General features: G+C 42.0%; 2 protein-coding genes across 2 annotated transcripts in view; one reads left to right on the forward strand and one right to left on the reverse strand.

Moving 5' to 3' along the window:
- Nucleotides 1-15: 15 nt before the first annotated feature.
- LOC119196397 (carboxylesterase 5A-like) lies at nucleotides 16-9,549 on the reverse strand. The gene is made up of 13 exons (XM_037452051.2): nucleotides 9,404-9,549; nucleotides 8,260-8,458; nucleotides 8,034-8,172; nucleotides 6,239-6,372; nucleotides 5,969-6,122; nucleotides 5,752-5,856; nucleotides 3,880-3,981; nucleotides 3,345-3,485; nucleotides 3,125-3,205; nucleotides 1,946-2,087; nucleotides 1,650-1,799; nucleotides 1,461-1,533; nucleotides 16-402 (listed from the first exon to the last, which is right to left on the reverse strand). The coding sequence occupies exons 1-13, from the start codon at nucleotides 9,468-9,470 to the stop codon at nucleotides 198-200; spliced, it is 1,692 nt and encodes a 563-aa protein (XP_037307948.2). The 5' UTR covers nucleotides 9,471-9,549; the 3' UTR covers nucleotides 16-197.
- A 5,404-nt stretch (nucleotides 9,550-14,953) lies between these two features.
- Nucleotides 14,954-16,064, forward strand: part of zfpm1 (zinc finger protein, FOG family member 1) — an 82,296-nt gene continuing 81,185 nt past the window's right edge. The window contains exon 1 of the mRNA XM_037450841.2: nucleotides 14,954-15,490. Coding sequence (XP_037306738.2) covers nucleotides 15,451-15,490 — 40 coding nt within the window. The 5' untranslated portion in view covers nucleotides 14,954-15,450. The remainder of the gene's footprint in view (nucleotides 15,491-16,064) is intronic.

A 16,064-nucleotide genomic window follows, 5' to 3' on the forward strand; every position in this document is an offset into this window, starting at 1 on the left:
AATCAATAAACACATTTTCTATCTTTGCAATGAAAGGGTTCTTTAATGACAGCTATATTACAAAATGTCAAAAGAGACACTTGGAAGGAATTAAAAGACTTGCTAAAGAAAACCAGTAAATCATTTCTAAACATGGGTGTGCGCCGAGATTGACATTCAGACTTCAGTGAAGAGGCATAAAACATGGCGCTTAGAGATCAGTCGCCAGCTTTGGCTGCTGCTACTGCTGCTGCTGCTGCTGCTGCTAACTGTTCCAGCTTCTGAGGCAGGATGACAGTAGCAAAATGGACCCGGTCCTCCCTCAGTTTCTGTCTCACTGTCTGCGTCTTGCCGAGCTCCAAGTACTCCTGCTTCTTTCTGTCATACGGGGGCCAGACATTGAGTCCAGGGCCGTTGGGAGAGCTGCAGACACAAACAAACATGTCACTATAGGAATTAGGAAATGTTCAGGCAGGCCTTGGTACCTCCTACTTCCTGCTACACACATTAGGCACAGTATAAAAGCGGCTCATAATGAAGCTGCTGTCAGTGTGTCCTCTTTTGCTGTCAGAATGTGGCTTGACAATCCAGTGAGCTGGTAGGTGTTTTCAATCTCAGTTCATAGGTAAATGATTTGGCCATTGGTGATCGTTCTTGTTTGTGCCACAGATCCAGCTCCTCAGGGAGGCCCGGAAAAGGTGTGATGGGGAGGCAAAGTCCAGGCCTGTTTTGTTCTGCCATTTTATTTCTGTTCTGTGTTTCTTTATTTTGGTAATTGTTTAGTTAGATTACCTTTTTGTTTGTATTAGTTCCCTGTGTTTTAGCTAAACTGTAATTTTCCCAGAGAAAATTACTTTTCATTAAATTGCAATTGTTAAGTTTGATTCTTTGCTTCTATTTAGGAGTGCTTCGGCCCTGCCCTGACGGGGAGGGCTCTGGTGACCGAGCCTCTCACCTGCTCCTCACATCCGCAGTTGTGTGTTCGCCAGTATTTGCTCTTGCTGTATGTTTTTCTCAGTATTTGCATGCTTCTGGATTTGATTTACATTGGTCAATGAGTGAGTGTGTGCTGCATCAGAGCTGGAACGGAGAACACGTATTTTTGATATGTTTGCGTATCAAAAAATGAGATTCGCCCATTCCCCCAGTTGGCTGGTCTGTGTAACATTTATATCCCTGCGTAAGCAAAGCAGTAAACCTAGGCGAGTGTTAGGGATTTAAGCAGAAGAGCATGCAAATTATAATATGTGTGATCATGACTAGTATTAGAATTGTAGTGATGTAATATTTATAGAAGTCATTAAATTGCTGTACACGTGACAGTCAGCCACAACGTAATGTGAAAGATGCTTAAACCTTCCTCGATGGATTTATTCCATATTTTCTCCCCAATAATTTTTTGGGGAAGTTTTTTCATAAGGTTTCTTTGTGAAAACACATTAAGCGCAGCTCTAATGATATTGTTGTCCTTGCCTACTCACCCAGTCCGTATGAAACTGCCCCAGTATGACATCGTGGTCCTGCAGAGTCTCTCATCCTCCGTGGTGATGTTGCCTGAAAAAGATGTCTTTGATTTTTTCCACCCTTCCCAGAAGTTAGGCAAGCGGCCATGCCTGTTAATATTACTATAACCCTCACATGTTTGCAATGACACAAGATGTCTAACCCACCTGTGATTTGTATATGTCCACTCCAGAAACATGCACCAAACACAAAGCCGACATCATCTGCATGATCTGCCTTCACAAAGCTGGGTCTGTTGTTTTTGTGAATGTCAGCACTGTACACAAACTCATACATGTAAACCGGAACGCCTGCATCTGAATACATGGAGGAGAAAGTATCTATAAGATCATCTTAGAGGTATGTATGACCACTGAGGCTTCCCTCGTGCGATTCCAAAAGCATTAATTCATCTCCAGACAGAACGTGGATGTCTGTGCACTCTCCAGATGAGCTCTCTGACCTAAGTGGTATCCAGCCACCATGAGAACAGGCAGCGTCATCAGCAGGTCTCCCACCATCTCTGTGAAGACATCTCTGATGTCTTCTGGTGTTTGGGCATCTTTCATGTACTCGTCAGCGATGAGATTGTTAGCAGCGGAAGCCTGGAGGAGGGAGGAGGGTTTGATCACAAGGTTTCGCTTCTGCTGGTGTAGCTGCTCAATAGGCCTGGCCTGTTCCCTGTATAGATACTTTTTAGGTCCAATGGGATGAACATGTGATGAATGCGTTTGCCCGACGACTTTGTTGGTCAAAGGTCTGCTGCATGATTAGGAGACACTAAGTGTCAATAGGTTGAAAAACGAACTCTCCTCTTTATAAGCCATATTTTTTGTCAGACTAAAAAGCTTATTTTGCTTCTGGTTTCTTCTGGCTACTGAAGTTTGACCCGAGTATGAACAAGAAGGGCTTCAGGACCAAAATTTACTCTTCAAAATCCTGCTCCATAAGTGTAATTTGGTAACTTCAATATGCATATAGCAAGAAAGAGCTTTTCAATGTTGTGGGAGGAAACTTGTTTAGTTCAGTTTAGTTGTTAAACTTTGCACTTAACCAAACCAATTTTTCCATGATGAAGACTGAGATCATTTTTAACTACGTGATTACCTGCTATCCAAATTTTAACTTATTTTTATCCCATGAAACCTAAAAAGGAGGATGGTCCGTGTTTACAGTGGGGTTGTGTTGAAAGCTGTGTACGACCAGGTTGGACCACACGTTTTCCAGTTTACAAACTAATTCTAAATTAGATCAATAAAAATATTGAATCGTTATCATTGACAGCTGGTGGCTTCCTAGTCTGCACCTCAGCCAATGCATTCCACATCTTTAGCTCCCCACACGTACTGTTAACCTCAATCAAAGGCACATTGATACACATTCTAGATATACAATTTGTTTATGAAAATACTTGTTTACCTCAAGTTTTCCCCGTGAAGCATGAATTAACATTTGACAACTGAATTACACTTTACTTTTGATGCTTCCATCCTGTTTTAAATAAATAGCTAAATAAAAAATCGTATTAATGGAAATAGAAAACAACTTCTTATTCAGGTGAAATTATTAGGTGAAATTATTAAAAAAACAACTCCTCTGCTTCAATTCAAATTAATTGATCATCAGCGCTCAAAGATCTCACCCCTGTAGGGTTGAACATGTTCATCACTGTCAGCACAGACTCTCTGTTCATGCCGTTCTCCCAGCCAGGTGGGGCGAAGCTCTGATGGGACAATGTTCCATAGTTCAATATAAAGTACAAATAACTTAACACAAGGAAACCAGGTACTGGAGTTGTCGAAGAGGCTGTGTTAAGTGTCTAATGCCCGAATGGTGAAAGAGAAAGCATTGACTACTATGACCTGAGGCAGGATCCATCCAAACTCATGGTTGGTTATTCCCATCATCACTGGAACCCTCAACACTTCACTTCTCTTGAGCAGCTCTGCCGCTGTGTCAGTGAGAAACACTCCGTCCACCACGGCTCCCAGGAAGATTCTCATCTAAACATACAACACAACTTACTGATATCCAGCCAAATGTGTTCACAGACTGACACCTTCTGGCTAAGGTTAGTGACAACGCTTCAAATACACAGAACCCGGATAAAATGAAATATTTTTAGGTAAGTTTTATATTAGTTTGTTCAACCTCTGTGTTATGTCAGATGGTTTCTTTGGCAAACATACACCTTTTCCTTACACTTTTAGTAATCCACCATTTAGAAATGTTCTTTCATCTGATACACACTAAGAAACTAGATCAAGACGGCTTTCTGATTGGTGCTGGCATCCTAATCACTCTAATGACAGCAGGATTCTTTAAATGCAATAAAGCACCCAATCAAATCACAGCTAAATACTTTTCAATAACTTGTGGTCACATAAGACTGTTTACCTTTTTAGTTGCATCAACCAGCTCCTCTTCACTTTTCCCCCTCATACACACAACCAGTTCCTCTGTGCTGCTGAAGTTGCATCCACTAAGGTTGGCAACAATCTAGGTATAAGAAAGAGAGCCATAAAAAACATAAATTTACAAGTACTTCCACATGTGTCCTGATACAAATATTTATTTTAACCCAGTAGGTATGAAAGCACTAGCAGTTAGCAAGTTGATGCAGAATACTAGTACTTTGCTGAAATGCCTCACACTCACCTTAACTATAATGTCTAACCCATTACACTATTTTAGTACATGGCTAGCAATTCTACTTGATCTCTGATCCATTTATTTTGAAAACTTGTCCTGAGAGGTCTGGTCCTCCAATGGGAGGTACATTCCCATCCAGAAGAACCACAACTCCCAGTTGGCAAGGCAGCTGGGCCCCAGGCAGCTGCCCAGCTGAAGAAAATGATGCCGATTACCCTGATGGGGGTTCGGGGTGGTTGGAAAGGAGAAAAGGACAGGAGTGGGGAGTTAAGCAGGCAACGTTACCGAGGAGGAACATGAAAGACAGAAGAGTTTTTGTTGATTTTGGAGCGTTTTTTATCGGATTTAAGTTGACCTTTTTTTGGAATGAATACAAGACATTTAGTTTGGAATCTTTGTTGGTCTTTATTTTGTATGCACCCACGCCTCACCTCATGGTCCCGACCTCTCAGACATAACACTGTGCTGATATAAATGTAAATAATTACAGTCATAAAAAATATGTAATTTAACTTAGGTAACAGGTAACATAAGCTATTTTAATGCAAGTCCCCTTCATCTCTACGAAGCTGCTTAGTATACTGGGCATGTTATAACACTTTTCCTGTCTTCCAAGTAGATTAGCGGAGCCAGGGATTTAACTGCTGATATTCTTTTTCAAGGACAGCCCTTTTCTACCACTGAGCCACAGTCGGCCCTGACTGTGCAGATTATGGCCCTTATTTGTTTTTCTTTCGCGGAACTCTGCTCTAATCGACCTTTAAGTGAGTTCTGATGAAACCACTGCAAGGCAAGGGAATTTATTTGTATAGCACATTTCAACAACCAGGCAATTCAAAGTACTACATAAAACCATCCAAACATAAGGTGAAAGAAGGACATTTAAGTTGGACTGCAGTTAATGAAACAGCAAGAATCTGGTTCAATTAAAAGCAGCAGCAAACAGAAACGCCTTCAGACTTAATTTGAAGAGTCTCAAGCTTTCTGGGAGCTTGTTCCAGATACAGTATGTGAAGTAGAAGAATTAAAGCTGCTTCTCCGTGTTTGGTTCTGACTGGAACAGAAAGGAGACCAGCCCCTGATGACCTAGGGGGTTGGGATGGTTCATAAGGTAGCAGCAGGTCGGGCATGTATTTTGGTCCCAAATCATTCAGTGCTTTATAAACCAACTGCAGGATTTTAGTCAGTTTTTTGGATAGGACGACAGTGTAAAGACCTCAGAGCTAAAGTGATGTTAGTGAGGACTCAAGCTGCAGCATTCTGACTGATTGACTTTTACTGAGACCCGTGAACACACTGTTACGGTAGTAAAGTTTACGGAAGATGAATGCATGGACGAGTTTGAAATATATATATTCTCCAGGTGATTTTGTAATTGTCTGTGTATGGCTACACCTACATTTCTGACTTTTTCAATCATCCTATTTGGCCCCAAAAACAATTACTACTGTTTATCTTTGTTTAATTAACGAAGCTTCTGGCACATCCAGTTGTTTATCTGTTTAATACATTTACCCAGCCCTTGTAGGGGATTATAGTTCCCTGGGGATGAAGGTGTGGATTTGACAAACAACAACAGTTCAGCAAATAGTCTTGCTCAGTTACATATCACAGTACCTGGGCATGACCCAAGGGAAGTTTTGTAGTGTAAGTGCCAAGTGTTGCCACTCCACTTTGAAAAATTGCCCTCTGAAACAGTCCTCTTGCTTCTGGAGAGAGAGTCTGTTCATAAGGAATGACACCTATGCATTAACATGATTGAGCAACGCTGTTCAAAATTTGAAATGTATGTCTCTATAAATGTTTCTTTTCTTCTGATGACTGATTTTCCTACCAATATTGATGCACTGATTCCTCCTGCGGATTCTCCAGCCACTGTGACAGTTTGTGGATCACCGCCAAAGGCCTCAATGTTTTCCTGCACCCATCTCAGTGCTGCTAGCTGATCCATGAACCCCCAGTTGCCCTGTGCGTGCTCGTCTCCAGTGCTTTGAATAAGGAAAATCTTTTCAGCAAGTAAAGTCTGGAAATGGTCATTGTGATACTTTAAAGGTGTTCCCTTTATTGGAGACAGTCAGAAATGTGAAGAGCAACACAAACTTACCTGAAGAATCCTAGGATGCCGAGGCGATACTGAATAATAACCACCACTATGTTTTCATATGCAGCCAATGAAGCGCCTTCATACTGAGAAGCTGCACCCATTGACAGCCCTCCTCCATGGATCCACACCATTACCTAACACACAAGACAGGAGCCTGCTGGTCACAGCTGATCTCAGAAAGTACAGAAGGAGCTTCTTGATGCATTACAAACAAAATACTTTATAGGCAGGATTACTATAAGGTGAATGTAATGTTTACAAAACTGTATTGTTTATAGTTGCTTAAGGAATATTCATTAAACAACGCAAACTATGTGTCACGGTTTGGTTCTCCTTCCTGTTTTTTTGCAGTTTCATGTCTCATGTGTCCCTGGGTTAGCTTCACTTCCTGCCTTGTCCTGTGATTGCCTGATTGTTTCCACCTGTGTCCAATCACCTGCACCTCCCTAGTGTATTTAAGCCCTGTGTGCCTGTTGTCCCCTGTCGCGTAATTGTTAATGTCAGCCTACCTGCTGTTGGAGCACCGCTCTAGTTTTGGAATAAAGAGCACCTTTTGGAAACCTTGAAACTCTGCGTATGAGGCCTGCCTCCCTCCGCACCAGCAGCACATACCCTGACACTATGAGTGATTGCATAGCATCATTGGTCATATCCACACTTTTCAAAGATTAGGAACCTGTGACCCTCAGTCAGGTCAGAAAAAAACCCAGTTGTTGGTGCCAAAGAGCCACTGGGAAAATATGGCTACATGGGAAACTTTTATATTTGGGAAACCACCCGACCATCCGGAGGGCGCGTTGGCGCCCTGTGCCATTAATAGAGGTCCATTTCACCAGAGTGCACACTGATATCTCTTTGTGTTAGTCCTAGTGCATTACGCAACGCGATACCCCAAGGCAGTGCATTCCTGCAAGTGTCACACAGGCTCTGTTATAGGTCATCTCCCAGGTCGGGATCCCGAAAGAAATTCTGACTGACCAGGGCGCCTCGTTCATGTTGTGGCAACTATGAGGTGGTGCGGTCTGACAGGTGTGGAGATACGCAGATTTACCACCTCAACCTCTTAAAGTATAGAGGGAGGCAGAGTCTGTTCCTCTGGTGTACACGGTATCTGAGAGAGAGGAGTTGTCCCCTAGGCCCTTGTAATCCTTGCTGGATCCTTTGGGAGGCGTATCTCTCCGGAAACCAGAGCACTCTGACGACACTGACGTGAAAATAATGACAAATATGTTTTCTTAACGTGTGTAAATTTGCTTATTTTAGTAGAACCTACTCAACAGATGCAGCATTGTAATTTTTCTCAGTAGGTGTATCTTCAATTTGAATCCAGGGGGAATTAGGACAGAAAGGTGTGACTGTAAACCACTTACCCCTGTGTACCCCTCCCCCCCCCCTCAACACCGACACCGCTAGCACCCCCCCCCCGTTGACTGATCGATTTGGGTCGCGGCTCGTCATTAAGGGGTGATGGTGGGTCCTGGAGCCAGACCAGTTAAGAACCACTGGTTTAAATATCTGCTGTAGTAGTTTTACCTCTTTTAAATCGCCCAATCATTATTATTACTATTAACTCTATAGTGCCATTGAGACACTTGGATGGTACAATTGAACACAAAATGAAAGCTGAAATGAAACAGTTCTATACTCAGGATAAAGAAAGATGTAGACAACGGTAACATGACTATCTTACTCTAGAATCCCATCAAGTCCTTCAACTATCATGTTTACAAGATTACATTTCTACTGAGACGAGATTCTGTCTTGTCCACACCTACATGCTGTCTGTTTAACCCACCGGCAATTTGTCCCCTTTTGTTGCCTCAGCTGGAGTGTGAATGTTCAGATACAGACAGTCCTCTGAAACCTCTGGTGGGGTGTATTGCATTGACATGGTCCTAGAAACGCTAACAACCGTTTCTCGGTCTTGGATGCACCTGAATGAGAAAGAGGATGAAGTGAGGGTTATCCAGAAAGAAAATAATGTCACTTTAATGGACATTTCAGTGTTGAGCTGGTCTTACATGGGAGGCTGGCAAGTGCAATCTTTCTCCCCCTCCCAGGGTTCTGTATCCTGGGGAGCAGAAAAGCGGAGGGGTCCAATAGGTGGCCGGGAAAAGGGGAGTCCCAGGTATTGCGCCACCCTCCTCCCTGAGCCTTTCACCATCACGTATTGCCCTCTGATTCTGCCATTTTTTAGAGAGACCACAGGGTCATCGCTCCCTGTTGAAGATATAAGTATGATTTTTGTGTTTAAGGGTCAAATGTTTGTGCTGGGTTACAATGAATGTCAATTCTGTAATCAATCACTAATTGTGTTTTTTGTGTATAGAGGAGTGACGGACAACAGGCTGTTGGGAGACACATAAAAATAAAAACCTTGATACACATTCGTAACAAGTAACTTCTTGTGATTACGCTCCGAAAGAGCTGTCCCGGCATAGGTTGGAGCGATGGAGAATGGAGAGCAACAGCCAGAATGAGGGCCTAGCAGTTCATGGTATTGGGGCAGATACACAGCAAGATATGTATCTGTGTAAACACTACAAGACAGTAATTCTGTTGGTTATTGATCGGTATTATGAGATGGCTCACTTCACCCCCCTGAATAAATTACCCTGCGCCAAGGAAAGGGCGTAGGTTCTCCTGTCTAATGTGTTTTGTGCCTGGGTACAACACCCAGTCAAACCGATAGACCAGAAGCTACAACCAGGAGGAGGCGGCTGGACTCTATAGCATCTAATTAGGGGGAATGAATTATGCTCATAACTCCTTGCCTGTTTCTGCCACAGATCAGAAACACTTCACAAAAACACTAATCAACAAAACGTTAGTATGCCTTGGAGAAGGGTCAACAGAAATGTGGTCCGTCTGAAGAATACATTTATTGTGAACAATAGGTTGAATTTATTTCTCAATACTACACTTTAACTTAAAAGACCATGGATATCTCATTTCTTTGTCATAAATCAACATACCCTTTTTACATTTTACAGGTCAAATGTCAATATCGTCAGTCTTATCTACTGCAATTTATTTGTGTTAGATTATGTGTTAGACCTTTTGGGCAAATAGGAAATAAAAAAAATGAAGCTGAGCATTTGTCATAGTGACCAGAGAATCAGAACGCCATGTCCTAATATGAGGTAAAACAAAGCATTTTCTTACCTGGTGCTGACTGTGCTATCACTGTCAGCACAGGAAGGAGATACACAAGCAATAGAGCCGCCCTCATCCTGACCGGGCTCGAGGGAAACACAGAGAGGACTACAGTGAGCTTTTCAGAAACGAAGCCCTCTGGCCCTGTGTCAGTTCTTCTGGGGTGGGGAATGGGGGCGGGGTGGTGGTGTGTGTGTGTGTCTGTGTGCGTGCGTGGGGGGAGGAGGGGGAAGGGTTCGGAGTGGTACTAAAGTTTATGCACTCTCAAATTCAAACATCACAACAGTTCAACATGATTTCTCTTGTTACACCAAGCACACAATGTTCTTTTTCTGCGAAGCGCTAAACAACAAGCTTAAATTAAACAACACATAATGTTTTTTTATGTTTGATTCAGAACTTACTTTAAGCTGATTCACTTTGGCCAGTTATGGTCATTTACATGTACAAAGTAAAGTTATGTATTTAAAAAACTCTTCCAGTCAAATATATTTTTGGAGATTTTTTATTATTTACTGCAGTGCAGACTCCTACTGCTGTATGATCCCCGAATATTTTGACAGCTGGGTGACATTCTTCTCGCACTTTGTCCTTAACTCAGAAGAGAAGATAGATGGAAACTCCTCTGCCTTAATACTGCATTATTACTTTTAGCTGAAATTGATTTCATTTGAATTAAAAATAAGAAAAAGGCAAACTGTGCTTTTTCGTGTCATGCATATTGTGAGGTTTGAACCTCTCTGAACAAGGAAGGGTTCTCTAACCGGCCCGGAAGGGGACGAGAAGTCAAGAGTCAACTGGCTCGAGTTTAAAAATTAAAAAATAAATAACCAGTTAATAACCAGTTCATTGAATTAAATATAAAAAATATCAGATCAATTATATCTGTATGTATGTACAAAGGAGGGGAGATCTGAGGAGGATGCTAGGGAAATCAAGGTGCTTTCACACTGAACACAACGCGGGGGGAGTGGGGGACAGCGTGTACATCACAATTTGATTGTGTTTACCGAAGCTTCTGTGTCTGACCGGAAAGTAGTCTGCGATCTATCATTAGTGGCTAGCAAATACCGGCCATAGCATCGTACATTATATTTATTAGATTGAAGTGCGGAACAAGGTGAGCTACAAAGGAGAGATTGTGCTTGCAACTCTGCTTGATGGTGAAGGTGAGAACATTTAGAACATCTGCAGTGTTTAGTCTAGGAACATGTTGGTAACACAGACAGTTTGACCATCCTGACTCCCAACCTTGCTTTCAATACCATATTAGATACCAAGAGGCCACCTGTCAGGGTTTGACTCGTCTCAATGGATGTCTTTGTTTCTTCCTCTGCTATCTTACTATGCTGACCTTGGAAAGTGAATTGTGTGGGAGGTGTTTCTGTATCTGTTACATTGGACAATACTGTTTTCTAGTTAGTTACTTGTTATGCACTGTCTGCAGTCTGTACGACCATTGAATCTTCTTTGCAAGGCAAAAAGCTTTAAAAGATTAATTTTGTTCTGTGGCGTGGATATCTTTTCTGTGTTATGTGGAAATTGATAATATCTTTTCCACCACAGTTTCTAACAATGAGACTTAATTGCTTTATTTACACTTGTTTTAAAGTTCAAAGTCAGTTAAGCCTAAGCCTAACAGTACATTACATTTTATTTAGTTAACGCATTTATCCAAAGCAACTAGGACTAAGTGCATTCAACCATGAGGGTACGAACCAAGAATCAATAACGCATGATTTCTTCAAGAAAGCCAAATAGTGCTATAAGTAGGAGCAAAAGTTCTACTGAAATGAAGTTATTAAGTGTTTAGCTCAATAGACAGATGCAGAGCGGAGTGAGCGGACACAAAGGTAAGGCTTAATCATGTTCTGGATGTAGACTGAGGCTGAGCTGAGGCTAGAGGCTGAGGAGGTAGCTGGAGAGCAGTGGCCGGGGCCTCTTACCCATGGCAGGACAGAGAACTCTTTTAATAAAACGGCTTGATGAAACAGTGAGCAGACCCTGTCAATCTTCAACTGTATAGGTCAGCTTTGGCAACACTGTTTACTTTCTATAATCAGTAAAGACACTGCATGTTTTATCAGGCTAAACAAACATGACAAGCTCTGTGAACTTGAGGCAAAAGCTACAAGGCCATACTGTTGTGAGAATAATAATAATAATAATTCATAATGAATATGCATATATTTTTCCCTTTTAGTGTTATTATAATTACGTGGAAGGAAGACATTGCAACATAAAAAATCAACTGTACAAACTAACTTAGCTGTAAAAGCGTACTGTAAAAAAAATCTGTTTAAAATACGGTGAAATATTTTAAACTTGTTGACAGTAATTTGCGTTAAAACACCGTACCTGTTGAAAATACGGTATAACACCGTACTGAGAAATGACAGATAAGACATTACGGTATTGTGTTTTGGCCACTGTAAAAGAAAGGTGTATTGTAGAGCTGTAAGTCAACCTCAAGGTGGTGTATTCTTCACACAGAGTGTGACATTGCAGGGGAGGGGACAGACTCGGCAAGAGACACAAACCATTTAAAGTCACAGCCACACTAGAGTGACCAACTAACCTAATCGTCAGAGAGTGGATCACCAAAGGTTTTGCAGTAAAACACTATTATTTTACAGATTTGTTCTGTAACACATTGTCAATTCTCATGAAATATAAGCTTTTCATAAATCGACACTATTTTCAATTAGAGTAGGGGTTGGAAACTTTCATCCATCTTCAAACCACTTATGCTGGACACAGGGTCGCAGGGGGGCTGGAGTAGCCAACTTCAGGTGAGAGAAGGGGTACACCTTAGATTGGTTGCAGGGCAGACAAACAACCATTCACACCCACACACCTACAGGCAATTTAGAGTCACCATTTAACCTAATCCCCAGAGCATGTCTTTGGACTGTGGGAGGAAGCCATGTGTGTTTCTCTGTAAAATTGTTAAGGAAAATTCCTGTAAATTTATGGTTTTTCGCACTTCATTAGAATTAAGTTATTTGACCTTAACTTTACGGTTTTTGTTTAGCAGCAGCTGCTGCCAGTCATTTGACCTTCTTTTTACCAGTTTTCTTTTACTGTGTACTATCCTAAACCATTTTAGTAATTCGAAAGATAAACTTGCTTAAACTATAGCCTGTCTGTCATCTTGAGCTGACCACTAGAAAATAAGATAAAAATATACCCGATAGATTAACTTGAAGATATGATGTCATGGTCCCAATAATTAATGACCAGTTTTTCAGTAAGCCACACAATTGTCTGAAACACTACTCAATGCTGGAAAGAAAAATAACACTGTAATCCAACAAGTGTTATGCAGCTTGACATTTCAGTAAATATGTTGCATCTGTATCCATGTAAGTAAAAATGAGCACTTAATTCATCCAGATGCTTTCATACAGGTTTGAAAAAGATGCTTCAGTCCAAACAGTCTCAAGTCTTCTGCAGATTGTGTGCTCTTCAAGGATGGCCCTGTATTTGGTTCCATCCATCTTCCCCTCAGTCTGACTAGTTCACAGCTTCTTCCTTATGTTTGCTGTGTTTCCCACATGGCTTGTGGCAAACTCCAAACGTGATTTATCTTGGTTTACTTTGAACAGTGGCTTTCTTATAGCCACTATTCCATAGTGGCCAGATTTGTGGAGCACATGGTTAATAGTTGTCCTCTAGACAGATTCTCCCCCCTGAGCTAAGGATCTTTGCATCCCCCCCAGAGTTCCCATGGGCCTCTTGGTCGCTTTTCTGATTCATTTTCTCTTTTTCTGGCTGGTCAGTTTGGGTGGACAGCCTTTTCTTGGTAGGTTTGTGGTTGTGCCATATTCTTTCGATTCCTTGATGATGGATTTTATGGTACCCTGTGAAAAATTTCAAAGCTTTGGATATTCTTTTATAACCTAACCCTGCTTCATACTTAGCTACAACTTTATCCCTGAGCTGTTTGGTGAGCACCTCGGTCTTCATGGTGCTCTTTGTTCAGTAATGCTCTTTTACAAACTCAGGCCTTCACAGAACATATGTTTTTATACTGAAATTAAATTGCATTTACTAATCATGTAACTTGAAAATGTGACTTTGTACCATTATCATTAACTGGTAAATCATCCTCAAAAGATTCATCTTCTCCAACTCTCAAATCATTTCAACCCTGCTGGTGTTGTACTGCCCTGTTTAGGTGCACTGAGCATAGCGAATGGGATTTGTCTCACCAATAAACTCTCTCAAAAGTCATTTGAAAGATGGCCACTAGATGGCACAAGTGACTTTAGCTAGTGAGGAGCCAGCATCGATCTCCTCTGGGTGTTGGTTGAACAATGTGTTCGTGGGTGAATAGAGAGCACGGTTGTCCTCCATTTAGAGGATTGGCAGATCGATCCAAAGGTCCCGCTGAGCCACATGCCTGTGTGTCCTTGGGCAAGACACTTAACCCTAACATTGCTCCTTTAGCTGTGACTCAAGTGTGTGAAGGATGTGATTGCTAGTTACTGATGGCCAGATGGCACTGTGAACCCTGATAAAGCATTTTGAGGGGATGCAAAACTAGTAAAGCACTACTACTACTACTACTACTACCACCGTGTGCTGGCCATTTACAACGTAATAGCTTTTTTGACAGAGCAAGCGTCTGACCCAAAAGGTTGTTGATTTGCCAGGTTTCCTTAGTTGTTCACTGATGTGGTGTTTGTTCCTTTGCAAATGATATATGAGATATTGTCATATTGTGCTCATATTGATATACACAAATCCTTTCAACAATATAAAATCAATTTCTGAAATGGTACAAAATCTATTTCTTGAAGAATATATAATTTCCCTGCAATATAAAAATTATGTTATCAAAATGCTCAAGGAGCATCTTGATTAAGTGTATGATTAATCATCAAGAGAACACTACACACATTTTTCCTCTGCTGTTTATAAAGCAGTATTTATAGTGTGTGTCCTCATCAAACCACTAATTTACAGCATAGCCCAATGCTACTTTACTGTGCTACTTACTTTCAATCTGAGTCATTCAAGCAGGAAACTAAAGCAGTCTGTCGTCAGCCCTAAAGGAAATGCTGGATAATCTTATGTCTGTATCACATTTCAACAGGAATCAAAGAACAGTACAATGAGAGCAAAACCATGTACTTTTCACTTTATTAAATAGGACATTTTAAAATGATACCAAGTTATGTGCGGTGACACAGTGGTCTAGTAAATTACTTTAATTAAGGTGTGAAAAAAACAGTTATCTGACATTAAACAAATCCCTTCTTTTTCACCTTGCACCCTAAAAAAGGGATATGGGTTTATGAATTAATCTTTAAAGATTTCTTTCCACAGTGCCTGTTAAGATACATAACGTATACCTAACTTCCGTAAAAATATGTACTACTACGTCAATGTATCAATCACATGGTTTATGTTATGTAGTTCAAATATCGTGCAGTAAAACTACGAGTATAATGAGTATTTTGTTGTTGTTGTGATCAATCAAAAATGTCCTGCTCCACGTATCATAATGTTGATCCAATAGGTGATGAGTGCGGTGCTGACGTCAGACGTAAGGGGCGTTCCAGGGCGCGTGCCCTCCTCGGTAGTAAACGGAGGTGACTGGAGCTCTATGGAAAGTGGCTCCCCTGTTCAGTGACGTTCCAGGGGACCAAACTTGGCAGAAACAGCCGCAGCCGCTGCGCTCAACGCCGGGCAGCCGCAAGCGTTTATCAGGCAGGATATCTGTGTCCGCTAACAGACGCGCGGGGGAACGTGGCGGTGGTTTGCCGGGCGAAAGGAATAACGTTAGCTGGGGAACGGCGAGAAAGGTGAGGTGAAGGCATTCGTGTGAAGAACAGAACCGGAGGACAGTGACGAATAAGCGGACTGAGCCACAGGTTGGCCCCGCGTTAGCTGTCGTGGCAGAAGATACCAAAGTGCAGGCGGGTCATGCGGATCTCTCCGCTCGCTGGTCGGAGCGCCGCGTCGCAGCAGTGAACCGCGGGGGACGAGAGCACAAGCCCGAAGAAGCCGACCACTTCTCTGCCGCTTCTTCGGAGAGAAGAGCCAACATGTCCCGGAGGAAGCAGAGCAAACCCCGGCAGATAAAGCGTAAGGATGAAACCGGCTCCTCTCCTAATGTTGTTGTTGTTGCTAGTTACAGTGCGTGCAGAGCCACGCGCTCCCTGGAAAGGAAGCGCATGTTTTGTGCGCCCCTTCTGTTGCGTCCACACTAAAGTTAACAAGTAACCTTAGTAGAGAACTCAAGTGTGCCTGCTGTAGTGTAATGACAGAATGTGTTTGTACAATACCGGCACACAACTTTGACGGCAGTTTGTATTTGATAATATGAGATAATTGAACCTTAAAGTGCAAGTTCAATTGAGTTGACATCCAGCATTTCGTCCCAGTGACGCAGACTACACTTTGTGCAAACGGCGTCAGAAAGTCGCTATCTCCACTGCGCGAAGAGCTATACAAATAAAAGTTGTCGTTTATTAGCCTGTAGAGAATGCTTTGTCCACCAGCAGCTCGAGCCGTAGCTGTGTCTTCCTGTTGAGTTCTGTTGTGGAAACGTCAGTGTTCTCTGAAAAGGCCGATGTGAGCAGAGATAGAGCAGCGATCCGATGTGAGCCCAGATACAAGATGAAAATTGGATCTCTTTTTATTTGTTTTCTGTCTGAGG

Source organism: Pungitius pungitius, chromosome 6 (assembly GCF_949316345.1).
Source record: "Pungitius pungitius chromosome 6, fPunPun2.1, whole genome shotgun sequence".
Taxonomy (NCBI): domain Eukaryota; kingdom Metazoa; phylum Chordata; class Actinopteri; order Perciformes; family Gasterosteidae; genus Pungitius; species Pungitius pungitius.

Coding starts and splice junctions, on each gene's coding strand:
- LOC119196397 (XM_037452051.2), bottom strand. CDS start 9,470: ATGAGGGCGGCTCTATTGCTTGTGTATCTCCTTCCTGTGCTGACAGTG. Junction 8,173..8,259: donor TGCACTTGCCAGCCTCCCAT/GTAAGACCAGCT, acceptor TTTCTCATTCAG/GTGCATCCAAGACCGAGAAA. Junction 5,857..5,968: donor GAATCAGTGCATCAATATTG/GTAGGAAAATCA, acceptor CCTTATGAACAG/ACTCTCTCTCCAGAAGCAAG.